General features: G+C 47.2%; 1 protein-coding gene across 2 annotated transcripts in view; it reads left to right on the top strand.

The window, feature by feature from the left end:
• The window catches only part of LOC144479574 (dedicator of cytokinesis protein 8-like), a 234765-nt gene that overhangs the window by 29432 nt on the left and 177421 nt on the right, over positions 1-27912 (top strand). For both annotated transcript variants that reach the window (XM_078198454.1, XM_078198453.1), the window contains exons 9-14: positions 1899-2039; positions 10272-10352; positions 13543-13702; positions 16428-16522; positions 19380-19473; positions 19895-20057. In XM_078198454.1, the coding sequence (XP_078054580.1) occupies positions 1899-2039; positions 10272-10352; positions 13543-13702; positions 16428-16522; positions 19380-19473; positions 19895-20057 (734 nt within the window). The remainder of the gene's footprint in view (positions 1-1898; positions 2040-10271; positions 10353-13542; positions 13703-16427; positions 16523-19379; positions 19474-19894; positions 20058-27912) is intronic.

Raw genomic sequence — 27912 nt, 5'->3', positions numbered from 1 at the left:
GCATCCCATCTTGGGCTTGATCTGACGCTTGATCTTAGCCAATAGGCTAAGGAGCAAGAAACATTAATACTGTACATGCCAGACCCTCCGACTACAGTAACAGCAGACAGTGAGTTAAAATTGTTTACTGCTAGCTGTTTCTGCAGGCTGCAGACATTACTATTAGGGTCAGACAGAATGCAGCATGGCTGGTCCTGTGGAGTCAAAGATGGTTCAATATAGAGCAGAATTGCAGCATCAGCTGTCCAGCAGCGTCCTGGGTAACCATGGATTTCCTGCAGCTGTTGGAACAAAACGAGTCACTGGGCTTTCAAATACAAGCATTCTGGGAGCGGCTGATCCTATCTGTGTAGTTATAGGAAGATGCTTTTTAATTCCCTTTCTTCTCTCTGTACAAGTTTGAGGCTATTGCAAGCAGACTGATGTCAAAGTGAAGCCAGCTGAGAATGAGTGAGAATCAGCAGCTCCGTGATAGTAGACAGCTGCAAAATGAATAAAAGGGAGGGTGATTGGTCACCAGTCTCTGTTATTTTGGGGAGTTAGACTCACCTGATGAAGGGGCAGCGCTCCGAAAGCTGGTGATTCCAAATAAACCTGTTGGACTTTAACCTGGTGTTGTGAGACTTCTTACTGTGTTTACCCCAGTCCAACGCCGGCATCTCCACATTTTGGGGATTTGAAAGAGATGAGTCAACGTTCTAATTTCCTGTATTTTGTTGAGCATTGTTCATTTATGACAAGGATTTGCATTTATATCACACCCTTAACATGGCAAAAAGCTCAAAGTACATCACAGGAGTGTGATCAGACAAAACAAACATTGGGCAGAGGGGTGGTTAAATGTTTGATCTAAAAGGGTTTTGAGGAACATGGAGGGATAAAGGCTTGGAGAGGCAATCCCACTCCTCAATGCCTAGGTGGCTGAGGTTGCGACTTGTCAAAGGTGGGCTGAGGAATTGAGTAAACGTGTCTGTCTGTTAGTTTACAGCCTTAGCCTCTGTCTGCTTGGGTAAATATTTTTTCACATATCACAAACAGGGAAATCACGTGGCAATACCTGATATACCCAGTAAGCTGGGGCAGAATGACTCTGTCCAACCCCTGGATCTGGATATTTGCCTAGTTACCTAGAAGGTAACCGGACACTGTGGGTGACGGGGAACGTAAGGTTTGCTTCTGGGAAGAGCTGGTAATACTAAAAGTAATATCAAGTGTATAAGAGGAAAGTACAAATAAGCAAATAGGTTCACGTGATTCAGAATGATCTGATTCTGAAATACTGTAACGTGGAAAGAGGAGTGATTGTTTGGATTCTTTTCCTTTTATTTTAAATACTTTTCACGGGATGTGGCTAGGCCAGCATTTATTGCCCATCTCTGATTGCTCTCGACTGAGTGGCCATTTCAGAGTCAAGCACATTGCTGTGGATCTGGAGTCACATGTAGGCCAGACCAGGTAAGGATGACAGATTTCCCTCCATAAAGTGAACCAGATGGGTTTTTACAGCAATGGCTTCACGGTCAGATTTTTATTGAATTCAAATTTCACCACCGGCCGTGGTGGGATTTGAACCTGGAATTACTAGTCTAGTGAGAATGCCACTGCGCCACCACCTCCTCTCCTGTCCTGTGGCTAACTTTGAGTGAATCAATATGGTCGTTCTCTGCTGGTAACGTTTTATAAATGTTCACCATTCTGTGTGTGTCGCAAAGTTCTGTGTGTTTCACTTGCTGCTGCCCAGTTGGAGCTGTCGTGGGGTAAACATTCGTGCCAGAGCTGGCAGCGGGCACTGATGATACCCAAAGAAGTGGTCACCATTGAGGAAGAAAAGCAATTAGTGTGTGCGTGCGTCTGATGTTTTAACTTTCACTCCAAAATATTCTGCTTTGTTTTCATAGATTTCAGAAAATTTCTACTTGGATCTCAACTCGGGAGAATTTCGAGATGTCATGCAGGCAGAGACAGAGTTCCACTGCTATTTCAGGAAAGCCATCTTCTCAATCAGCCAACCCTCTTCTGAAATTTATCTGGTCATTAAGGTAACTGTCTGTACCAGAATCCTGCCAGGTTCCTGGCCAACACTGCAACCTTAAAACCATTAGTTGCCAGCTTTAGTGTAAATATGAATGTCACTGTGTATGGCGAGATAATTATGGATGGAGAAGATGGTTTGGACCATTGTGATTAATTCTAAACTTCCCCCAGCCACCCACTTCTTTACTAGGGACCCCATTTCAAATAGAATGGAATCATACAGTGCAGAAGGAGGCCATTTGGCCCATCAAGTCTGCACTGACTACAATCCCACCCAGGCCCTATTCCCATAACCCCATGCATTTACCTTAGCTAGTCCCCCCCTGACACTACGGGGCAATTTAACATGGCCAATCCACCTAATCTGCACATCTTTGGACAGTGGGAGGAAACCGAGCACCCGGAGGAAACCCACGCGGACACGGGGAGAATGTGCAAGCTCCACGCAGACAGTTACCCAAGCCGGGAATCGAACCCGATTCCCTGGTGCTCTGAGGCAGCAGTGCTAACCACTGCGCCACCGTGTTGCTGATCTCTATTTCTGTGAAGACGTACTTCCTGATCACTGTCCTGCAGTTACATTTTACTAGCTTGAACTTGAATCCCTTTTCCTGCTCTCAAACTTTAACTTTTGCATCTCCTGTGTAAGAGAAAGAAGAAAGAGACAACTTGCGTTCATATAGCACCTTTCATGACTTCAGGACATCACAAACTCCTTTACAACCAATTAAATATTTTAAAAATTGTGGTCCTCGTTTTAATGTAGGGAATCCAGCAGGCAGTTTGTCTTTCTGAGCACTGGTCACTGATGTAAATCAGAGATAGAATTGTTTCCAAGATTGCGCCCTGGGGGTTTCACTTAGTACTTGCTCTCCGCCACACTCTGCCAATACTGACATTATTCATCCAACAAGAAGCTGCTGTCAGTCAGTTTCTCTATTTCAAGCTTTTTTTAAATTATACTTTTCCAATTCAATCAAATCAAATCCAATTCAGAGTCTCAACAAGTTGAGACATTTCAGATCCAGGCTGACAAGACAGGGCGAGCGACCAAACCACCCTGTCCTGGGCCTGATCTACATGAGCCAAGCTGATTGGAGAAGGGGGAGGTTCCTCCTCCAAGACTTGAGCTCATTTGCATCTTAGCCAAAAGGCCGAGATGCCGCTTTAAAAAAAAAATTGCTTCATATGAAACATATGAAGCCTCAGCGTAACCCAATGACCTCAACCAAGTGCGGCCGACAATGGGGTGCCGACCATACACTTGATCTTAGCCAAAAGGCCGAGAAGCTCAAGCTTTACTCTGAATCCCCACAGCTTTGAGTTCAGTCAATAGCGAGATGTGAAGAAATGAGCAGAGGCCGTACAGATCTCGACATCAACACCCTTTAACATAGAACTTTGTCAAATGCCTCCCAGAAGCCGAGATGTAAGATGTCAAAAATGTAACATAGTCCACTTGCGATATCACTTCTTCAGAAAAGGTTAGTCTGGGCTGGATCTTCCCGCTTTAGAACCACGTTGTCTGTAGCTTAGTCATTTATTATCAGGCATCTGATAGTCACTTCCATTATTTTCCACAGGATTGAGTTCGGATCAATGAATCTATAGTTGCCAGTGCATGATCCTAATGTGTACTGCTTCAGCCAGTTTCCGATCCACGAATACCGCTCCAATACTCACTGCCCTGTCATAACAACAAATCCTCCTTATAATCTCTGTGTGTTAAATTGCATCTTAGCAATTTGCCCCTACAAACAGGATTCTCCCAGCCAGGTCAGTTGATGACCTGGGACACTGAAGAGGTCAATCCTTCCACTCTTCAATCTGAAATCTCAGCTGTTGGCACGAGATATTATAAACTGTATCACAATCACACACACACACTTTATTCCATTGTGCCCTAACCTGTTATCGTGTTAGCTATATTGCGAGCCCTTCTTATTATTGGTTTTATTATAAAGTTTTTTTAAAGTTTGAAATTTATTTATTAGTGTCACAGGTAGGCTTACATTAACACTGCAATGAAATTACTGTGAAAATCCCCTAGTTGCCATAGTCCAGCACCTGTTCGGGTACACTGAAGGAGAATTTAGCAAGGCCAGTGCACCTATCCAGCATGTCTTTCGGACATGCTGCACTCCCTATTTGCCATTGGGTTTGTTATAATATTGCCGGTATGCCTCAGTTCCTGGGACTCTGCCTGTGAGCTAGAATGGTAGCCATGTGATCTAAGATCTGTGATCTTCTTACTATGAGTTAGAAGGTTGTGAGTTCACATAATCTAGACTGAAGGAGTCTTTTAGCTGCGATGTTACACTGAGAGCTTGTGTGTTTTTGACAGATGGAAGGAAAGGATCCTGAGGTATTAGTTGAAGAACAAATTGTTCTGATGTCCTGCCTGACATTTACAGATTTACTGTTCTGATTGCTGCTTGTGGGACAGTGTGCTATGCAAATTGGCTGCCCCATTTGCCTACATTGGAGCAGTGATTGGACTTCATTGGTTGTGAAGTGATTTGGGATGTGTAAGACCATGTATAAGTGCAATTTCTTTCTTATAATGAGATGTTCCAACTGTACCTGACTGTAACTGTGGCCAAATCAACTCTTGTTCCAATTTGTCACCTCCTTTCCTTTGTGTTCAAGTCCCATGTGTATAAAACCTAAAATACCACTTGCCCTATTTGTGCATTTTTGGTGATATGGGGAAATGAGCTAAAAAGTAGCAGATGGAACTCAATGTCAACAAAAAATAATTTTTGGTTTAATAACCCGTGATAATGCTCTGACCAGAAGTAAGCTTGATGTGGAATCGATAGCTTTTTGGATACCGAGGGGATTAAAGGACAATGCAGCAAGGTGGACTTCAGGTAGAAAATTAGTAATGATTGTTCTGACTTTCTAGTGGAGTTACCTGACACCCTGATGTCAGCCCCACCTCTCGGGGGCAAGTTGAATTTGATGATCAGCCATGACCAAAATGGATGGCAGAGTAGGCTCGAAGGGCCGAATGGCCTCCTCCTGCTTCGACTTTCTATGCTTTTCTATATTTCGAAACCTCCTGGTTGACTGCACACATCACCAGTCCCAACCTGGTAAGAAACATAGAACATAGAAACATAGAAAAACTACAGCACAAACAGGCCCTTCGGCCCACAAGTTGTGCCGAACACATCCCTACCTTCTAGACCTACCTATAACCCTCCTTCCTATTAAGCTCCATGTACTCATCCAGGAGTCTCTTAAAAGACCCTATTGAGTTCGCCTCCACCACCACTGCCACCAACACTGATGGCAGCTGATTCCACTCGCCCACCACCCTCTGTGTGAAAAACTTACCCCTAACATCTCCCCTGTACCTACCCCCCAGCACCTTAAACCTGTGTTCTCTCGTAGCAGACATTTCCACCCTGGGAAAAAGCCTCAGAGAGTCCGCCCGATCTATACCTCTCAACATCTTATACACCTCTATTAGGTCTCCTCTCATCCTTCGTCTCTCCAAGGAGAAAAGACCGAGCTCCCTCAGCCTATCCTCATAAGGCATGCCACTCAATCCAGGCAACATCCTTGTAAATCTCCTCTGCACCCTTTCAATCTTTTCCACATCCTTCCTATAGTGAGGCGACCAGAACTGAGCACAGCACTCCAAGCGGGGTCTGACGAGGGTCTTATATAGCTGCATCATTATCCCCGGACTCCTAAACTCAATCCCTCGATTGATAAAGGTCAGCACACCATACGCCTTCTTAACCACCTGTGTCCTGTGTCCACCATACGCCTTCTTAACTGATGCAAGTGGTAAAATCCAGTTCTGTGGGAAATCTGGGCAACCCTCGACTGCTTGAAGCTGGCCCAAGGAAGCTGTGAACACAAGTGGAGCACATGTGGAACAGCTGAGATTGTGACTGTGGTCACCCAGGTCAGACCACTGCCCACACACTGAATTCCTGCCCAGAGAGATCGATTCCTGTTGGCATCTCAACAATACACACCTCGTCAGCTGAAGCCATGGAATGGATTTGTTAGCTTTGGCATTGAATTATAACTGCTTCCCCCAACCATACAGTATATATAGATAGCAGAGAATAGCTTAGAAAGGCTGAATGGCCATCCGTGCTCCGACTTCTTATATTCTTACAGAATTGCAGGTGAAGGTACACAGGATGTCATCAGATCAATAAGACCATAAAAGCAACAACTGGGTTATCTAGCTTTTATTCCACAATGTGAACTATAAAAATTGAAAGGTAGTGGACGGCACGGTGGCACAATGGTTAGCATTGCTGCCTCACAGCGCCAGGGACCCAGGTTCAATTCTGACCTCAGGTCACTGTCTGTGTGGAGTTTGCACGTTCTCCCCATGTCTGTGTGGGTTTCCTCCGGGTGCTCTGGTTTCCTCCCACACTTCAAAGATGGACCGGTTAGGTTGATTGGTGATGCTAAATTGTCCCTAAGTGTCAGGGGGGCTAGCAGGATAAATATGTGGGGCTATGGGGATAGATTCTGGGTGGGACTGTTGCTGGTGCAGGCTCGATGGGCCAAACGGCCTCCTTGTGCACGGTACGGATTCTATGATTCTATTCTAGGATTCTAGTGATGAGCCTATATAAAGGTTAATGAAGACACCAGCTACACTGGAGGCAGTATTGAACTGCACACAATCAGAAGACTTTGAAGTATTAGTTGTATAAAACACAGATTCACTAAGATGCTGACTGAAGCGAGCAAATACAACTTAAGATCCTGAGGGGTATTAACAGGGTGGATGTGGAGAGAATGTTTCCTCTTATCGAAAAATCTAGAACTAGGGGGTCACTGTTCAAAAATAAGTAATCCCTCATTTAAGATGGAGATGAGGAGAAATATTTTCTCTCAGAGGGCGGCACGGTGGCACAGTGGTTAGCACTGCTGTCTCACAGCACCAGGGACCCAGGTTCGATTCCCGGCTTGGGTCACTGTCTGTGTGGAGTTTGCACATTCTCCCCATGGCTGCGTAGGTTTCCTCCGGGTGCTCTGGTTTCCTCCCACTTTCTGAAAGACGTGCTGGTTAGGTGCCAGTTGGCTCACATTCACACTGCAATGAAGTTGTTGTGAAAATCCCCTAGTCGCCACACTCCGGCGCCTGTTTGGGTACACTGAGGGAGAATTTAGCATGGCCAATGAACTTAACCAGCACGACTTTCAGACTGTGGGAGGAAACCGGAGCCCCCGGAGGAAACCCAACACAGACACAGGGAGAATGTGCAAACTCCGCACAGACAGTGACCCAAGCCGGGAATTGAACCCGGGTCCCTGGCGCTGTGAGGCAGCAGTGCTAACCATTGTGCCACCATGCGGCCTATGGTGCCTATCATAGTGGTGCCTATGATTGTTTCCTTGTGCGGTCTTGCCTTCAGCCTTCTGTGGAAACTCATCATTTTCATGCATTAGGTGGCAGCGATCTTTAACAGCCACTAGAACAGCAGATGGGGCCTCAGTTTATCTTCCCATTCATTGGGTGAAAGGCCTTTGTACTGTACTCAGTGACAGTCAACTACTCTTGGAGTGGGGCTTAAATCCACAATGCTTCTAACGTGGGTGAGAGCCTGAACAACTGAGCCAAACCAACACTGGTATGTTCCTGTCAGGATTAAAGGCAAAGTAAATAGGAATAAGGAACCTTGGTTCTCGAGGGAGATTGTAACACTGATTAAGAGGAAGAGAGAGTTGTATGAAATGTACAGGCAGCAAGGAACACATCAGATGCTCGAGGAGTATAAAAAGTGCAAGAAGCTACTTAAGAGGGAAATCAGGAGGGCTAAAAGAAGACATGAGGTTGCTTTGGCAGACAGAGTGAAGGAAAATCCAAAGAGCTTCTATAGGTATGTTAGGAGCAAAAGGATAGTGAGGGATAAAATTGGTCCTCTTGAAGACCAGAGGAAACGGGCATGGAGTCTACGGAAATAGGGCAAACTGGTAGGGAGGTCATGGAAGCTTTACAGATTAAAGAGGAGGAGGTGCTTGCTGTCTTGAGGCAAATCAGAGTGGATAAATCCCCAGGACCGGACAGGGTATTCCCATGGACCTTGAGGGAAGCTAGTGTTGAACTCGCAGGGGCCCTGGCAGACATATTTAAAATGTCAGTATTCACGGGGGAGGTGCCGGATGATTGGAGGGTGGCTCATGTTGTTCCGTTGTTTAAAAAAGGTTCCAAAAGAAATCCGGGAAATTATCGGCCAGTAAGTTTGACGTCAGTGGTGGGCAAGTTATTGGAAGGTGTGATAAGGGATAGGATCTACAAATATTTGGATAGACAGGGACTTATTAGGGAGAGTCAACATGGCTTTGTGCGTGGTAGGTCATGTTTGACCAATCTATTAGAGTTTTTCGAGGAGGTTACCAGGAAAGTGGATGAAGGGAAGGCGGTGGATGTTGTCTACCTGGATTTCAGCAAGGCCTTTGACAAGGTCCCTCATGGGAGGTTAGTTAGGAAGGTTCAGTCGCTAGGTATACATGGGGAGGTAGTAAATTGGATAAGACACTGGCTCAATGGAAGAACAGTAAGAAGTCTCACAACACCAGGTTAAAGTCCAACAGGTTTATTTGGTAGCAAATACCATAAGCTTTCGGAGCAGAGCTCCTTCGTCAGATGGAGTGGTTATCTGTTCTCAAACAGGGCACAGACACAGAAATCAAATTACGAATACTGATTAGAATGCAAATCTCTACAGCCAGCCAGGTCTTAAATGTACAGACAATGTGGGTGGAGACAATACACATCTCTTTAACCTGTGTTGAATGCTCCCTCCACCCACATTGTCTGTACATTTAAGACCTGGCTGGCTGTAGAGATTTGCATTCTAATCAGTATTCTGTAATTTGATTTCTGTGTCTGTGCCCTGTTTGAGAACAAATATCCACTCTATCTGACGAAGGAGCTCTGCTCCGAAAGCTTATGGTATTTGCTACCAAATAAACCTGTTGGACTTTAACCTGGTGTTGTGAGACTTCTTACTGTGCTTACCCCAGTCCAACGCCGGCATCTCCACATCAATGGAAGAAGCCAGAGAGTGGTTGTGGAGGATTGCTTCTCTGAGTGGAGGCCTGTGACTAGTGGTGTGCCGCAGGGATCGGTGTTGGGTCCATTGTTGTTTGTCATCTATATCAATGATCTGGATGATAATGTGGTAAATTGGATCAGCAAGTTTGCTGATGATACAAAGATTGGAGGTGTAGTGGACAGTGAGGAAGGTTTTCAAAGGTTGCAGAGGGATTTGGACCAACTAGAAAAATGGGCTGAAAAATGGCAAATGGAGTTTAACGCAGACAAGTGTGAGATATTGCACTTTGGAGGGACAAACCAAAGAAGAACGTACAGGGTAAATGGTAGGACTCTGAAGAGTGCAGTTGAACAGAGGGATCTGGGAATACAGGTACAGAATTCCCTAAAAGTGACGTCACAGGTGGATAGGGTCGTAAAGAGTGCCTTTGGTACATTGGCCTTTATAAATCGGAGTATCGAGTATAAAAGTTGGAGTGTTATGGTAAGGTTATATAAGGCATTGGTGAGGCTGAATTTGGAGTATTGTGTACAGTTTTGGTCACCTAGTTACAGGAAGGATGTAAATAAGATTGAAAGAGTGCAGAGAAGGTTCACAAGGATGTTGCCGGGACTTGAGAAGCTGAGTAACAGAGAGAGATTGAATAGGTTGGGACTTTATTCCCTGGAGCGTAGAAGATTGAGGGGAGATTTGATAGAGGTGTATAAGATTTTGATGGGTATAGATAGAGTGAATGCAAGCAGGCTTTTTCCGCTGAGGCTAGGGGAGAAAAAAACCAGAGGGCATGGGTTAAGGGTGAAAGGAGAAAAGTTTAAAGGGAATATTAAGGGGGCTTCTTCACACAGAGAGTGGTGGGAGTGTGGAATGAGCTGCCGGATAAAGTGGTAAATGCGGGGTCACTTTTAACATTTAAGAAAACCTTGGACGGGTTCATGGATGAGAGGGGTGTGGAGGGATATGGTCCAAGTGCAGGTCAGTGGACTAGGCATAAAATGGTTCGGCACAGACAAGAAGGGCCAAAGGGCCTGTTTCTGAGCTGTAATTTTCTATGGTTCTATGGTAACACTGAGCAATAAGTTAAAGCTTTGGATGGTGAGTCCTTCACTGGATGTTGACAGAGTTGCTGTCTATGTTCTGCCTTGATGTTTGCTTGAAGATGTTGGATGTTCAGAGTGTCTCCACTTTGTGCTGCAGGTGGAGAAGGTACTGCAGCAGGGCAGTATCGCCGACTGTGTCGATCCATACGTGACCATCAAAGAGAACGAGACGGCCAAGGTAGGTGGATGGAACCTTGCAGAAACCTTTCCTTCCTCTGTCCCCCATGAAGAGGAGACCAAGTACTGTCTGCACATCTCCCAGAAACCCAATACTGAGCAAATACTGAACAAAATAAGGACAATGATTACCTGTGCAGTATAACTTTGCTGTAAAGCAGCATCTCCACTACAAAGGTCCTTTTCAGCACTTCTCATCGATCTTAATCAAAATCTTAGACTGATTTAGAATGTTTTATGCAGGATAAATTTCTTGCTGGTGGTGCTACTATTGGCTCAATCAATATAAAACACAACATTGCAAACAGTGAATGCACTGAGGCTGGTGGTGAGTATTGGGATTTGAGATTTGTTCCTTCCACTGAAGGGACAGAGAATGGGGGTGGGGTGGCAGGGGGCAGTGGGGGTGTGGGTGGCAGGGGGCAATGGGGTGTGCGTGGCAGGGGGCAGTGGTGGGAAGGGGCAGTGAATGTGGTGTGGGTGGGAGGGGGCAGTGAATGGGGGTGTGGGTGGGTGGGAGGGGGCAGTGAATGGGGGTGTGGGTGGGTGGGAGAGGGTAGTGAATGGGGGTGTGGGTGGGTGGGAGGGGGCAGTGAATGGGGGTGTGGGTGGGTGGGAGAGGGTAGTGAATGGGGGTGTGGGTGGGTGGGAGAGGGTAGTGAATGGGGGTGTGGGTGGCAGGGGGCAGTGAATGGGGGTGTGGGTGGGAGGGGGCAGTGAATGGGGGTGTAGGTGGGTGGGAGGGGGCAGTGAATGGGGGTGTGGGTGGGGGAGCAGTGAATGGGGGTGTGGGTGGGGGAGCAGTGAATGGGGGTGTGGATGGGAGGGGGCAGTGAATGGGGGTGTGGGTGGGTGGGAGGGGGCAGTGAATGGAAGTGTGGGTGGGTGGAGAGGGCAGTGAATGGGGGTGTGGGTGGGTTGGCGGGGGCAGTGAATGGGGGTGTGGGTGGGGGAGCAGTGAATGGGGGTGTGGATGGGAGGGGGCAGTGAATGGGGGTGTGGGTGGGAGGGGGCAGTGAATGGGGGTGTGGGTGGGTAGGAGGGGGCAGTGAATGGGGGTGTGGGTGGGAGAGGGTAGTGGGGGTGTGGGTGGGAGGGGGCAGTGAATGGGGGTGTGGGTGGGTAGGAGGGGGCAGTGAATGGGGGTGTGGGTGGGAGAGGGTAGTGGGGGTGTGGGTGGGAGGGGGCAGTGAATGGGGGTGTGGGTGGGAGGGGGCAGTGAATGGGGGTGTGGGTGGCAGGGGGCAGTGAATGGGGGTGTGGGTGGGAGAGGGTAGTGGGGATGTGGGTGGGAGGGGGCAGTGAATGGGGGTGTGGGTGGGAGAGGGTAGTGGGGATGTGGGTGGGAGGGGGCAGTGAATGGGGGTGTGGGTGGCAGGGGGCAGTGAATGGGGGTGTGGGTGGCAGGGGGCAGTGAATGGGGGTGTGGGTGGGAGAGGGTAGTGGGGGTGTGGGTAGGAGGGGGCAGTGAATGGGGGTGTGGGTGGCAGGGGGCAGTGAATGGGGGTGTGGGTGGGTGGAGAGGGCAGTGAATGGGGGTGTGGATGGGAGGGGGCAGTGAATGGGGGTGTGGGTGGGTAGGAGGGGGTAGTGAATGGGGATGTGGGTGGCAGGGGGCAGTGAATGGGGGTGTGGGTGGGTGGAGAGGGCAGTGAATGGGGGTGTGGATGGGAGGGGGCAGTGAATGGGGGTGCGGGTGGGGGAGCAGTGAATGGGGGTGTGGGTGGGGGAGCAGTGATTGGGGGTGTGGGTGGGGGAGCAGTGAATGGGGGTGTGGGTGGGGGAGCAGTGAATGGGGGTGTGGGTGGGGGAGCAGTGAATGGGGGTGTGGGTGGGGGAGCAGTGAATGGGGGTGTGGGTGGGTGGAGAGGGCAGTGAATGGGGGTGTGGGTGGGGGAGCAGTGAATGGGGGTGTGGGTGGGGGAGCAGTGAATGGGGGTGTGGGTGGGGGAGCAGTGAATGGGGGTGTGGGTGGGTGGAGAGGGCAGTGAATGGGGGTGTGGGTGGGGGAGCAGTGAATGGGGGTGTGGGTGGGGGAGCAGTGATTGGGGGTGTGGGTGGGGGAGCAGTGAATGGGGGTGTGGGTGGGGGAGCAGTGAATGGGGGTGTGGGTGGGGGAGCAGTGAATGGGGGTGTGGGTGGGGGAGCAGTGAATGGGGGTGTGGGTGGGTGGAGAGGGCAGTGAATGGGGGTGTGGGTGGGGGAGCAGTGAATGGGGGTGTGGGTGTTAGTGAAGAATTTGGGAGCTTTGTCTTCAGAAATAGAGGTATTGAATACAAACGCAGGGATGTAACACTGAACCTTTCTAAAGTTCTGGTTAGGTCTCAGCTAGAGTATTGTATCCAGTGCTTTAGGAAAGATGTGAAGGTCCTGGAGAGGGTTTGGAGCAGATTTACCAGAATGGTTCCAGGGTTAGGGAGGGTTTTAGTTACAAGGTTAGGTTAGAAAGGGTTGTTTGCCTTGGAAATTGAGGGTGGATCTGATAGGGATGTACAATATTATAACAGGCTTAGATAAGGCGGACAAGGAAAGACTCTTCCCAATAGTTAATGACACAAGCACTAGGGTACAGAGATTTAAGATTTGGGACAAGAAGTGGAGGGAGAATGTGAGGAGGAACATTTTTACACAGCGAGTAGTAATGACCTGGAACTTGTTAGCCATGAGAGTGATTGAAGCGGAAACAATCACTGATTTCAAAAGGAGATTTGATGGGTAATTGAAGGAAATAAACTGACCGGGCTACAGGGATTGAGCGGGGGTGTGGGATTGACTGGATTATCCCGTGGCGAGCCAGCATGGAGTCAATAGGCTGAGTAGCCTCCTTCTGTGCCATAAATGACTTTATGACCACAGTAGTGTCGAGTATGTACCGGCCAATTCTTGCATAGCAAAGTCCCATGAATTACAATATAATTCTGGCCAGATATTTTGTTTCAGTGCTATTCTTTGAGAACAAACGCACAAACAAATTGGGAGCAGGGATAGGCCATTCACCTCCTTGGGCCTGCAGTTTGAAAAGACCATGGCTGATCTATTGTGGCTTAACTTCACTTTCCTGCCTACCCCAATATCCTGAGTATTCTACTACTGAGCCCAGGCTGACCTCACATGTCTACCCAGAAGTCTGCTGGACGTTCAAGATATCCATGGATTTTACAGATTTTCTGCATTTTAAAAATATCTTGCAGAGTAAAGAGAAGATCGGAAAACTTCGGTTCCAGGCAACTTCCTTCTGCCAACGTCTGAGTTTGTATCGGATGCCGTTCGCCTGGGCTGCAGTCGACCTCATGACTCTCATTTCCAATCGTGGTTCTCAGAGTTCACTGGACAGAGAGAGCGCCGTTGCAGGTGGGTCAGTCGGAGCGGGAATATCAAACTGTATAGCTGAGGGACTCACATTGCCCTGTTGCCATGAACGGATCTGGACTCTATTCCCAGTTCGTTAACTTCAGTCAGGGCTACAACTCACCTCAGTCAAGGAAGGGACTAATCAACCAGAGATCACTATCCAGTTACCCCAGTGTTGGCCAATGATACTGGAACACTACTGTGTGTGCATGCGTGTGCCTTTGTGCATGCATGTGTGCTGTATGCGCACACACATGTGGGAGGTCTGTGTATGTTTTTATGTTGGGTGAGGATGGGAATTGGTTTAGTTTTGATTTCCTCCTCAGCTGAATAGCCTTCCAACACTCCATTTCGTACAATCCGTGTTATGTGGGCACTTGGGCATATTATCGGGCGGGTGGGGGGGGGGGGGGGGCGGGGGGGGGGGGGGGGGGGCTGCTGGGCGGGGTTACCCAGAGAAAGGAAGTCCTTTGGGAAGCATCAAAATACATCAATGTTGGTTCAGATAATTTTTTGCTCCAGTCACACAGCTTCAGTGAAGTGATTACTCTGCACTGCTCGGATTCCGATCCCAAACACAGTACAAACGTCTGCCGGGTCTGGCAGCTTCAGTGATTTAAAACTTCTGGCACAGTGGTTAGCACTGCTGCCCCACAGCGCCAGGGAGCTGTGTTCAATTCCGGCCTCGGGTGACTGTGTGCAGTTTGCACATTCTCCTCGTGTCTCCGTGGGTTTCCTCCGGGTGCTCCGGTTTCCTCCCACAGTCCGAGGATGTGCAGGTTAGGTGGATTGGCCGTGCTAAATTGCCCCCTTAGTGTCCCAAGAATGTGAAGGTTAGGTGGATTAGCCATGGTATATGCATGGGTTACGGGGATAGGGTGGAGGGGAGGGCTTGGATAGGATGCTGTTTTGGAGAGTCGATGCAGACTTGATGGGCTGAATGGCCTCTTTTGGCACTATAGGGATTCTATGGTAGCTGACTGCTGTAAGCCTTGGGGTAGGCAGGATGCTGAACCTCTGTAGTGAAGCTGCTGTGTCAATGAGCAGTATATCTTTGCATTGTTACAACCAGGTGAAAAGAGGTGAACTGGCTCCCTTCTAATCAACCTCCTCATTGGTCACAACAAAGGTTAAAGTTTCTTTTTCGCAAGGATATGCCTTTTCTAAATCGTAATACATTTAACTATTGATGCAGTGAGCAATGGGGAGTCAATCAAACAAGGTTTTCTTGAGTTACAGAGGAAATTTATTTAAACCCAAGGGAAAAAGTAATAAAAATGTGACATCACTCACACATAGATATCAGAGATAGAGGAAGCTAGAATCCAATAAAAAATAGTGAAAAGAATATATAATTAAGTGCCTTTTGATTGTCCTTGAAGAATAGATTTTAGATGCTGTGGCTGATTCATATTAGCTGGTTTCTTAGATGCAGTCAGGTATAGAAGTGACTGCACTTATTACAAGATCTTGGTTTTCTGGTAGATTTCCAGTAAAATTGACTTTCAAACTGGTTAGTACACTTTTTCCACAAGAGAGAGAGAGAGAGCAGCTTTTCAGCCTGTTTCCTCGGCTGAAAACTTCCCTGTGTCACTTGCAATCTCTCCGCGGTGGCTGCAATCTGGCCTGTTATATTTCACCCATTGTGTATTTCCAAGGGATTCTGAGTGGGTCTGTCTAAGGCAGCAATTGTTTCAATATCTAGTACTTTGCACTTTAACGTCTCTTCCTTAGACAATGGTGAGTTTTGATGGGTCTTTGAAGTACAGGAAATGTCCCTCTCTTCAACCTCCCCTGAGGATGTCTTGTTTGTTTTTTCACCTTCACCTTGGAAGATGGCATTGCATTTCTAAGTAGTTTGTTCTGTCACATTTCAAATTGCAAAGTTTCCAGCCCATTGAAAATCATATCTTCGAAAACAAGCCTTTTGAATGCACCAGTTCCTGTGGTCCGTTATCTTGCCTGTTTGCTGTCAGTGGCTTGTTCTCAGGGCAGTTAAGTGATATGAGGGCAATTTTAATTGTTTGGGAAACTGGTGGGATCAGATGCAATGCTGGGTTTATCCTCGCCAGGTTTTACTCACTATTGACATTCGTGGAGAGTATTATTAGAATTGAATCATAGAATCCTTACCGTGCAGAAGAAGGCCATTCGGCCCATCGAGTCTGCACCGACCACAATCCCACCCGGCCCTATCCCCATAACCTCATGCATCTACCCAAGCTAGTCCCCCTGACACTAAGGGGGCAATCTAGCATGGCCAATCCACCTAACCGGCACATCTTTGGACTGTGGGAGGAAACCGGTGCACCCGGAGGAAACCCACGCAGACAAGGGGAGAATGTGCAAACTCCACACGGACAATGTCCCAAGCCAAGAATCGAACTGAGGTCCCTGGCACTGTGAGGCAGCAGTGCTAACCACTGTGCTACCGTGCCGCCACAGCTAGTATAAAACCAGCATTCCACTCAATCCTGTGGACTTCACACCTGGGGACTTAGGAACATGTTATCCCCCATTTAGCATCGTCCAGCATGGAAGGAGATCACTTGGCACATCATTCCTGTACTGACCCTTTGGAAAGAGTTACCCAGTTAATACTGCTTTCTAGCTCTTTCCCATAACCCTGCAAACAATAAATTAACAAACATAGCTGCGGATCTTTGAGAAAGTGGAACTGAGTGCATTTGATTCCTGTAACGGTTCCTTTGTGTGTTGTACATAGGCAGTGGGAGTGAGATGCGCTCGCGATCAGTGGACAAGTATAACATCCTCCCATTTGGAACCGTACAGCACAGCCTCAGCACGTTCAATAAACAGGTATAGCCACTGCACACTGCAACAAACAGAGTGACTCTCAATGTCTATCTTTTCCCCAGGTACCTCTCCCAGCTTGGTTTGATTACTGCTAATGGCATTCCTGCTAGCAGTCTTACCGATCTCTGTTTCTGCTTTCACTGTAAACTTCCTCTTTAGCCAGTTTCCCTAACTGTCTGTGACTTCACTTTCTGTGTGCACGTGTGTGTGCGTGCTTGCATGTGTGTGTGTGATAGGAACCCTTTCCGAGTGCCTATTTGTGTAAACCCAGTCAGCTAAGCTTGCACTGAGAGCTCGGTATCCACCTGATGTAACGAACTGACTCCACGGAAGATTCTGGACTTGGCCTCATCAAAGTTTGAGCTTGATTGAGCTCCAGGTGCAGAAATGTTCCTGCTTTGGGTCTTGCCCATGGCGTGGGAGAAAGGACTTGTGCCCCAATATGTCCAGGTTAAAACTATTGTTCTTTATCCCTTCTATTTCTAGAATCTCTTTTGGGTCTGTCACTCCCCCAAATTCTCCATTTTTCAGATTTTGTCTCCTGTGCATTCCCCTTTTTGTCACATTTTTAAAAATGTTTTACTCCAATCTAAGTTACAGAGCCATTGCGCAGAGTGGACCGGGCAGATCCAAGTCCATCTCCTTGCTTGCTCCAGAAACCAAATTTAGATTGAATCCCCACAAGAGAGACAGATGAGATCCAAGCTGACAAGAAAAGACATTGCACCTGATCTTGGGCTTGATCTGACTCTTGACCTTAGCTAATACTCTCCTCCTCTTAGGTACGATTCTCTAAAGGCCCCTGCCGCTTCAATCCAGCTTTTTGGTCAATCCTCCAAGTCAATTCTTCTTTGGCTCAACATTTGTTTGCCTATTGCTTGGTGCATGTTTCTACGTGGTAGGTGCTGCATTGTGGCAGCTGTTGTTTTGTTTGCTGTGTCAGCAGAATAAAGTATTTCATTGTCTTCTTGAATCATTTGAATAAATCTGCTCATAATCCAGAAACTCAGCTAATGTTCTGGAGACCTGGGTTCGAATCCTGCCATGGCAGATGGTGGAATTTGAATTAAATAAAAAAAATCTGGAATTAAGAATCTACTGATGACCATGAAACCATTGTCGATTGTCGGAAAAACCCATCTGGTTCATTGATGTCCTTTAGGGAAGGAAATCTGCCGTCCTTACCCGGTTTGGCCTACATGTGACTCCAGAGCCACAGCAATGTGGTTGAATCTTAACTACCATCAGGCAACTAGGAAAGGGCATTAAATGCTAGCCAGCCAGCGACGCCCAGAATGAATAAAAAATAATTCAACGAATTGTGATGGATGAACAGCCTCAGCATTCGATGGACTTATTGGCCATGGGTGACGCCTCTGCAAACAAATGAATATATTCAAGCCTTGTGCCAGAAGAAAGAAATAAAGATTTGCACTTGTATAAAAGAGCATGAGTTTAAGCCCCTCTGCAGTGCAGTGCTGAGAGAGTGCTACACTGTCAGTGGTGCTGTTTCATGGATGAGACCAGAAAAGGATACCCCATATGCCTTCCCGGTTAGATGTAAGTGAGCCCATGGCACTATTTCAAAGACAAGGAGGGGAGTTATTGTTAGTTACAGGAAGGATGTAAATAAGGTTGAAAGAGTGCAGAGAAGGTTCACAAGGATGTTGCCGGGACTTGAGTGAAAAATAGTGGGAGTTGAGAAGCTGAGTTACAGCGAAAGATTGAATAGGTTGGGACTTTATTCCCTGGAGCGTAGAAGATTGAGGGGAGATTTGATAGAGGTGTATAAGATTTTGACGGGTATAGATGGAGTGAATGCAAGTAGGCTTTTTCCACTGAGGCTCGGGGAGAAAAAAACCAGAGGGCATGGGTTAAGGGTGAAAGGAGAAAAGTTTAAAGGGAATATTAGGGGGGGCTTCTTCACGCAGAGAGTGGTGGGAGTGTGGAATGAGCTGCCGGATAAAGTGGTAAATGTGGGGTCACTTTTAACATTTAAGAAAAACTTGGACAGGTTCATGGATGAGAGGGGTGTGGAGGGATATGGTCCAAGTGCAGGTCAGTGGGACTAGGCAAAAAATGGTTCGGCACAGACAAGAAGGGCCAAAGAGCCTGTTTCTGAGCTGTAATTTTCTATGGTTCTATGGTCCAACTCCCACTATTTTTCACTGAGGCCCTGTTTGAATCATGGCCTTGGTTTCTCTTCCTATCATTTTTCTTATTCCCCTTTCTGTATTTTGTTCTTGCCCTTGATTCCCCCTCCTCTGACTCCTTGTATAGATTCCTATCCCCCTGCTATTTTAATTTAAACCCTTCCCAACCACTCGAGCAAATACCACCTTTAGGACATCCATCCTGGCTCTGCCCAGGTGTGTTGGGTGAGTAGAATTGCTTGATGTAATTGGACGAGTCGAATGTTTGTCTTTACAAATATTTTGTCTTTCTTCCACCATTTTATTTATTTGAGTTCACACGTAGGTCAGCAAGGGTCAGAGGTCAATAAGGGTCAGAGGTCAGTAAGAGTGCTACCAGGTTCTGCCAGCATCAGACAGACTGTCATTCCAGCCTCAGGAACTGTACTCAAGTGTCCTTTTCAGACCACCAAACTCCCTCACTTCATGGACCTTATCACAGACTGAATGCATTCATTCTCCTGGAGCTGATGGCTTTCAAATTCTTCATACCTTCTCCTAACGTAACCAGAGTTTACCATTTCAAAGCTCACATTGCCTATGGTGACTTAAGACCTTTTAGTGATCTGTCCTGACACTGGTTGTCTGATGCTAGTTCAGTGTGGCCTCATTGTCACATTGCCCAGAGAAATTGTGTTTGGATAATGAATCCTTATCTCTCTGATCAGGAGGAAGATAAGCTCAGTGACGAAGACCTGATGAAGTTTATCACAGATGAGAAAAAGCCATCACCTTTGTTAAGGCGCCTACGTAAGATTCCAGGTAACCATGAATATGGTTAGCATGGGGCTTTGGGAATTTTACACTCTGGAATACATCTCATTCTTCAACACTCCCCCCCCCCCCCCCCCCCCCATCCTACACTCTGGAACACATCCCACCCTTCCACCTCCTCACTTCCATACAGGGGAATTTTACACTCTGGAACACATCCCAATCTCCCACCTCCTTGCCTCCATAAAGCGGAATCTTATACTCTGTAACACATCCCGCCCAGTCCCTGGGAATTTTAGACTGTGTATTACATTTTACACTCTATCACATTGCCTTGTCCCTGGGGATCTTGCACACTGCCTGTATGGGTTGAATGTAGCTATTGGATGGATTGAATGTGGCTGTTGGATGGGCTGGGCAGTCGTTTGGGTTGAGATATGTTAACAAGATTCTTTCTTTTCAATCCAAGGTGTTTTCCGATTTGAAGTAACTGTTGTTAAAGAAACTCCGTCCTGCTGTTTTACCCCGGACTTCCTGGAATTAAAGTCATCAAATAATGAGAATTCAGAGCTGGCTTTGGAAGTTTTAGAATTCCCTCAGCCAGGGCTTTCCACTCCATACACAATATACAGGTAAGTGGGAGTTTGCAGCCTTCTTTCCCAGATGCTTTCATTCTGGATGATGACAGTAGGGGGCAGATTGAAGCAGAGTGACTCTGCTGTGGCACCCATAATCTTTCCCATGAACTGGGATATCAGCCAGTGCCTGAGTTTGAGGCACACACTGAGAGCTTTGGAAATTCGACTGCAATGATTGTGAGAGTGCTGCTGGTATTACTGAGAGTAGCTGAGTTCCATTGGTAATGGTCTGGGGGTGTTAGAGGATTGCACGGATGCTGTTACCCTAGAGTGAGGTGCCAGTGTTAATTGAGATTGGTTAGCTGTTAATGGCGGAGGGCACAAGTTGGTGGCATCACTTGGGGATCAGACTCTGTGTTGGGGGTGGGAAGGAGATAGCTGTGTCTGAGGCGAGGGGAAATGGTGTGATCTGGAAGGGGAGGGGCTGATGATATTACTGGGGAGGAGGAGGGCAGGGGATGTGGTGTGGCCTGGCGGGTTAAGGAAAATAGCTTTAATGATGGGAGATAGCATTGGCCAAGAGTGAAAGGAAATGCCTGCATTTCCTGGGGTGTGTTGGGTTCGAGCAGTTGGCCATAGAACAGATTCTCTCCTCAGCCAAGCTTTGGTCAATCTTGGGCCTAAGTTTAGAAGTTGGAATAAATGGTTCCAGTTCTTCTTCCCCAGTCAGCTGCATAATGAGGCAGCAGCTAGTCTCTGGGATCACTGACACTGATTTCCCAATGTGGAAAGATTTGGAATGTTAACAGTGTTTCATCAATTGGTTACCATTCTGCTGGAGATTCTGTTGGCATTTGGGGAGGTGATGGCCTAGTGGTATTATCGCTAGGCTATTATTTCAGAAACTCAGCTAATGTTCTAGGAACCCGGGTTCAATTCCCGCCACGGCAGATGGTAGAATTTGAATTCAATAAAAAACAACTGGAATTAAAAATCTATCGATGACCATGAAACCATTGCAGAAAAACCCCCATCTGGTTCATTAATATCCTTTAGGGAAGGAAATCTGCCGTCCTTACCTGGTCTGGCCTACATGTGACTTCAGACCCACGGCAATGTGGTTGACTCTCAAATGCCCTCCAAGGGCAACTAGGAATGGGCAATAAATGCTGGCCAGCCAGCGACACCCATGTCCCATGAGTGAATAAAAAATAAATTGTGTGTCTGACGGATTTGAGATGCTTGGTGAATCCAGTATTGATACCTGGCCTAGAATCTGACCAACCCATTGACAGGAATTTTGCATTGGGTGAGTGATATGACGTATAGGCAACTCTAAATGACCCAATCAAACCAACAGTCTACCTCAAACCGCGAATGCTCAAGGTTGGGTGAGACAGGGTATATTTAGATTAAGGTGCGGCATGGTTACCAGCACGTATAGCAAATGATCCCTCCCAATACCACAGGTTGAGATTAACTGCCTGGTTTAAATGGGGATCCCTTTGAAATTTGGATCCACAAATATCACCTATTTTGTAAAGTCAGTAATGCGGTCAAATAAAAGCAAAATACTGCAGATGCTGGAATCTGAAACAAAAGCGGAAAATGCCGGGAAGACCCAGCAGGTCATAGAGAGAGACCAGAGCTAATGTTTCGAGACTGTATGACTCTTTTTCAGAACTCTAATTGTCCTGTGAGAACTTAGCTTTGCACGAAGAACGTCACCTCAGGTTGTTTTTATTTTCCAGTCTGCCTCATTGGGCAGAACTTTACGATTTGTTTTTTCAGCGTTGACTCGGCTGGGTAAAGCAGAGGTCGACCCGCCAGCTGCCTTGCCAGCTTTACCCGCCAAATTTTCAAGCACTTTGGGAAGGCCGGTCACGTTGGCGGGGCAGACTATGGATGAGACCATCCCGCCAGCAACCTCGGCCCCCGACTAAAAGGGCACCCTGATCTGAGAAAAACGGAAGTAAAAGAAAGAGAAATGAAAAGTATTGTTTTTTCCGCACTATACAGACAAAGCATACCGTTCATGGAGTACATGGGGAGAAGGAAAGGAGAGGATGCAGAATATAGTGTTACAGTCATAGCTAGGGTGTAGAGAAAGATCAACTTAGTGCGTGTTAGGTCCATTCAAAAGTCTGATGGCAGCAGGGAAGAAGCTGTTCTTGAGTCGGTTGGTCCGTGACCTCAGACTTTTGTATCTTTTTCCCGACGAAAGAGAGAATGTCCGGGGTGCGTGTGGTCCTTGATTATGCTGGCTGCTTTTCCGAGGCAGCCGGAAGTGTAGACAGAGTCAATGGATGGGAGGCTGGTTTGTGTGATGGGCTGACAGAAAATAAAAATATTCTGAGGCAATGCTCCCTATGCAAAGCTGAGTTTTTGCAGTAACGTTTAGAAATCCCTTGAGGTGCTTTCATGACATAATTAAAACTTTCCTGCAAATACGAAGATTCCAGTCTCCCCGTGAAAGGAACAGTTCTCTAGTGGCAGAAACAGTTTGAACACCAGTTACAGGACTGACATATTAGTCAATAATTGCAGACATCTTGAGAATTCTATGAGATCCTCCTGAGGATTCTGCACTTGAAAAGTTATTCCACCATAATGTTTTTATGTGCTGTGGATTGGTAATAGCTGATAATGTGTAAACGGATCTAGGGGGCGATCTTATCAAAAAAATCTAAGTGCCGAATGAGTGTGAAAACAGGGGAGAAAGAGAATCGCACCCATCTTTTTGGGATGAGCTTCCACATGCAATCGTACGGCACTTAGTGCGAGGCATGGTGTGATTCACACCAGTAGGGGAGTGGACAGAGTCTATTCATACCAGGAAGCTGGCTGCTGACTGCGAGAGGTGCTATTGCGCATGCGCCTTGATCTCCCAGTGTACTGTGTACTGAGAAATCTGTCACTCCCCACACTCCCCCCACCCCTCCACCCCACTAGACATTGCCTCCCCCCCCCCCCCCTCGCCCCCCAATCACTGGCCTCCCCCCTGATCACTGGCCTCTCGGCCTCTCCGGCTGATCGCTGGCGTCCTTGCCCGATTACTGCCCAATACTTTACGGTACTGATGGATAAAGATAAGTGTAGCCCTCGTGAAGGTGCTAAATTGAGGGAAGGCTAATTACAACAATATTAGGCAGGAACTGAAGAATGTAGATTGGGGGCAGATGTTTGAGGGCAAATCCACATCTGGCACGTGGGAGGCTTTCAAGTGTAAAGTTGATAGGGATTCAGGACCGGCACATTCCTGTAAGGATGAAGGATAAGTATGGCAAGTTTTGGGAACCTTGGATAACGAGAGATATTGTGAGCCTATCAGAAAGAAAAAGGAAGCATTTATCAAAGCTAGGAGGCTGGGGACACGTGAAGCAAGTGTGGAATACAAGGGAAGTAGAAAGAAACTTAAGCAAGGAGTAAGGAGGGCTAAAAGGGGTCATGAAAAGTCATTGGCCAGCAGGATTAAGGAAAATCCCAAGGCTTTTTATACATATATAAAGAACAAGAGGGTAGCCAGGAAGAGGGTTGGCCCACTCAAGGACAAGGGAGGGAATCTATGCGTGGAGCCAGAGGAAATGGGCGAGTTATTAAATGAGTACTTTGCATCAGTATTCACCAAACAGAAGGACTTGGTGGATGACGAGTCTGGGAAAGGATGTGTAGATAGTTTGAGTTAAGTTGAGATCAAAAAGGAGGAGGTATTGGGATTCTTGAGAAACATTAAGGTAGACAAGTCCCCAGAGCCTGATGGAATATACCCCAGAATACTGGGAGAGGCAAGGGAGGAAATTGCTGGGGCCTTGAGAGAAATCTTTGTATTCTCACTGGCTACAGGGGAGGTCCCAGAGGATTGGAGAATAGCTAATGTTGTTCCTTCTCCCAGTCCTCCTTTTGGAAGCTCTAATACAGTAAATGGCAGAACCCTTAAAAGTATTGATAGGCAGAGGGATGTGGGTGTACAGGTACACAGGTCACTGAAAGTGGCAACGCAGGTGGAGAAGGTAGTCAAGAAGGCATACTTGCCTTCATCGGCTGGGGCATTGAGTTTGAAAATTGGCAAGTCATGTTGCAGCTTTATAGAACATTAATTAGGCCGCACTTGGAATATAGTGTTCAATTCTGGTCGCCACACTACCAGAAGGATGTGGAGGCTTTGGAGAGGGTACAGAAAAGATTTACTAGGATATTGCCGGGTATGGAGGGCATTGGCTATGAGGAGAGGTTGAAAAAACTTGGTTTGTTCTCACTGGAACAACAGAGGTTGAGGGGTGACCTGATAGAAGTCTATAAGATTATGAGGGGCATGGACAGAGTGGATAGTCAGAAGCTTTTTCCCAGGGTGGAAGAATCAACTAGTAGGGGGCATAGGTTTAAGGTGCGAGGGGCAAGGTTTAAAGGAGATGTATGAGGCAAGTTTTTTTACACAGAGGATGGTGGGTGCCTGGAACTCACTGCCAGGGGCGGTAGTGGAAACAGATACGATAGTGAGTTTTAAAGGGCGTCTTGACAAATACATGAATAGGATGGAAATAGAGGGATATGGTCCCCAGAAGGTTAGGGGGTTGTAGTTCAGTCGGGCAGCATGGTCAGTGCAGGCTTGGAGGGCTGAAGCGTCTGTTCCTGTGCTGTAACTTTATTTGTTCTTTGTACCCGCACCCCCCCTCCCCCCCCCCCCCCCCCCCAGCTGATCGCCGTCCCAATACCATGCTTGGCCCTGCCCTGCCGATCGCCACCCTGGATAGATCCTCGATACAGAGTACCCCCCCAGCCTCTCTGTCATTGCCCTGTTCCCATCATGGACCCACCCCTTGGCACTACCCATTGTCAGGGTTGCCAGTGGGCAATGCCAGGGTGCCAGGCTGGCAGTGCCAATCCCTGGCCCCGACCACCTGGGAGGCCTCAGTTGCCTCTGGAAGGCCATCACATCTGGTCCCTGATGCTGGGGACAATCTGTGATCCGGTGAGGGAGTTAATGCAAGGGAGTCTGGGCGATTGCGTCCAGGGCCCACTAATAATATTTAAATTAACAAATGAATATTAAAATCAACCTCGTGCCCAGCTGATTATGCTGAAAAAACATGGCCAGTAAGATGGCGAGTGGCGAGAAACTGGGCGCAAAGCCGGTTTTTCACCTCTCGCGCAGTCCTACCGACTCGCCATGCTGCTCGACCAGCATGATGAGCTGGTGAGATTGCCCCTCCCCAAGGTCTGTATAAGAAGCAAATTAAGATTCCCATCTGTAGGACCTCGATCCTGTTTTTTGCCCCAGCCCCGATGGGTTAATCGTCACTGGGGGAACCAGGTGGCACAGAGGTGGTGGTTTCCTCTGATTCCTCACCCTGTTGTTGTGAGCCTGGGCTGTATGCGTGATTTCCCAATGGCCAAAGCTCACAGGATGTTTAACCATCTGAAGCACCATCGATGAGCCCAATCCTTTCCTTACGTGGACAATGTGTAACGGCTATGAGTGTATGGCAATGAAGAACAGGAACCTAGCTGGCTGACTGGTGCCAACCGCTAATGTGTATTTAGTCTGCTTCTGCCACCTTGTGGTCAGAACCGGAATATTCAGGTTACAGTACCGTGAGCAACTTTCAGCTTGGAGCTGGGCCCCAAACTGATTCGAAATAGACCTCATTTGACTATTGGATCTCCCAGCATTGACTGACCTCACGGCACGGTGGCACAGTGGTTAGCACTGCTGCCTCACAGCGCCAGGGACCCAGGTTCAATCCCGACCTCGTGTGACTGTGTGGAATTTGCATGTTCTCCCCGTGTCTGCGTGGGTTTCCTCCGGGTGCTCCAGTTTCCTCCCACACTCCAAAGATGTGCAGGTTAGGTGCATTGGTTATGCTAAATTGACCCTTAGTATTCCAAGATATAGATTAGCCATTGTAAATATGGATCACAGGAATAGGGTGAGGGAAAGGGCCTGGGTCAGTACTCTGTCAGAAAGAGTCGGTGCAGACACGATGGGCTGAATGGCCTTATCTGCACTCCAGGGATTCTATGAATGTCCATTTGGGAAGGTAACCTGTCATCCTGACACTTGCTCTAGTCCCACACCTATGTGGTTGAGCTAGTTGTCTTCTGATGTTGGGTCTAGCAAGCCATTCAATCACATCAGACTGCTTCAAGACGGTCCATTACCACCTTTCCTGGGCACCCAGTGTTTGGCAATGCAAGCTCACTGGTGTTCTACACATGACAGGACAGTGTAGTGAGCAGTACGCAATCTCTCATGGACGCATCCATGTTGGACCCAAGTATGAAGTAAACTATCTCTCCTCTCCATTTGACCTTCTTAAATGTAGAGGATGTTTAAAACAAAATCATCTTTGATTTTCTCAGATGTTTGAATGGAGTCCTGATGTTGTTTGCTGCATCTGTTGTCTCTAAGGATTGGTGAAATGAAGGTTTGGAATTCAGTTGATACGGATTGTAATCCTATCCTAAGACAGAGTCAGAGGTTTACAGCATGGAAACAGACCCTTCGGCCCAACTTATCCATTCCGCTCAGCTTTTACCATTAAGCTAGTCCCAATTGCCCGTATTTGGTCCATATCCCTCTATACCCATCTTACCCATGTAACTGTCTAAATTGTACCCGCCTCTATACACTCACCACCCTCTTGAGAAAAAATTGCCCCTCGGGACCCTTTTGAATCTCTCCCCTCTCACCTTAAACCTATGCCCTTTAGTTTTAGACTCCCCTACCTTTGGGAAAAGACATTGACTATCATATCTATGCCCCTCATTATTTTATAGACCTCTACAAGATCAGCCCTAAACCTCCTATGCCCCAAGGAAAAAAGTCCCAGTCTATCCAGCCTCTCCTTATAACTCAAACCTTCAAGTCCTGATAGCATCCTTGTAAATATTTTCTGCAGTCTTTCTAGTTTAATAATATCCTTTCTATAATAGGGTGACCAGAACTGCACACAGTATTCCAAGTGTGGCCTTACCAATGTCTTGTACGACTTCAACAAGACGTCCCAACTCCTGTATTCAATGTTCTGACCAATGAAACCATGCATGTTGAATGCCTTTTTCACCACCCTGTCCACCTGTGACTCCACTTCTTTTGGATTGTTTTTCTTATCCGATGTCCTGGATGAAGCTCTTGGGTGAATTTTCCCGTCCTGCTCACCACAGGAATTGTAGTAGGCGAGACAGGACTATGCAAAGGTCTGTTGACCTTGGGTGGGATTTTCTGGTCTTGGGGTGAGTGTGGCCAGAAAATCCCACCCCTTGTGTCTTCCTGCTTGGAAATACCTGAGCAGTGGGAATTGGTGGTTTAGAAAGTGTCTCCTGTATCAAGCCTGGCCTTTTAGCAGCTCTGGATTGGGCCGCTGACTGGGTTAGTTTCAGAAAGGAACATTTTAGGGATAGACTATGAGAAATTTCAGACATGTCATGTAAATGTGTCTGGGAAGGCGATGGCCCAGTGGTATTATCACTAGACTCTTAATCCAGAAACTCAGCTAATGTTCTGGGGATCTGGGTTCGAATCCCGCCACGGCAGATGGTGGAATTTGAATTCAAAAAAAAAAATCTGGAATTAAGTATCTACTAATGATCATTAAACCATTGTCGGAAAAACCCATCTTGTTCACTAATGTCCTTTAGGCAAGGAAATCTGCTGGCTTTACCTGGTCTGGTCTACATGTGACTCCAGATCCACAGCAATGTGGCTGGCTTTCAACTAGGGATGGGCAATAAATGCTGGCCAGCCAAAGATGCCCATCTCCCACGAATGAATTTTTAAAAAAGGTGCCTTTAGACCTCTGGATCTTAAAACCTTTTTGATTGCTACGTTTCCATCACCTTGTGTCCAGCTCTGTTCAAGACTGTGTGACAGATATTGATGACGAGGATTAGTCAACAACTCCAGCATCAT

The sequence above is a fragment of the Mustelus asterias genome, chromosome 26 (assembly GCF_964213995.1).
Source record: "Mustelus asterias chromosome 26, sMusAst1.hap1.1, whole genome shotgun sequence".
Classification (NCBI taxonomy): Eukaryota; Metazoa; Chordata; class Chondrichthyes; order Carcharhiniformes; family Triakidae; genus Mustelus; species Mustelus asterias.
Note: the sequence above shows the minus strand (reverse complement) of the source record. Positions and strands in the feature narration are given on the sequence as shown.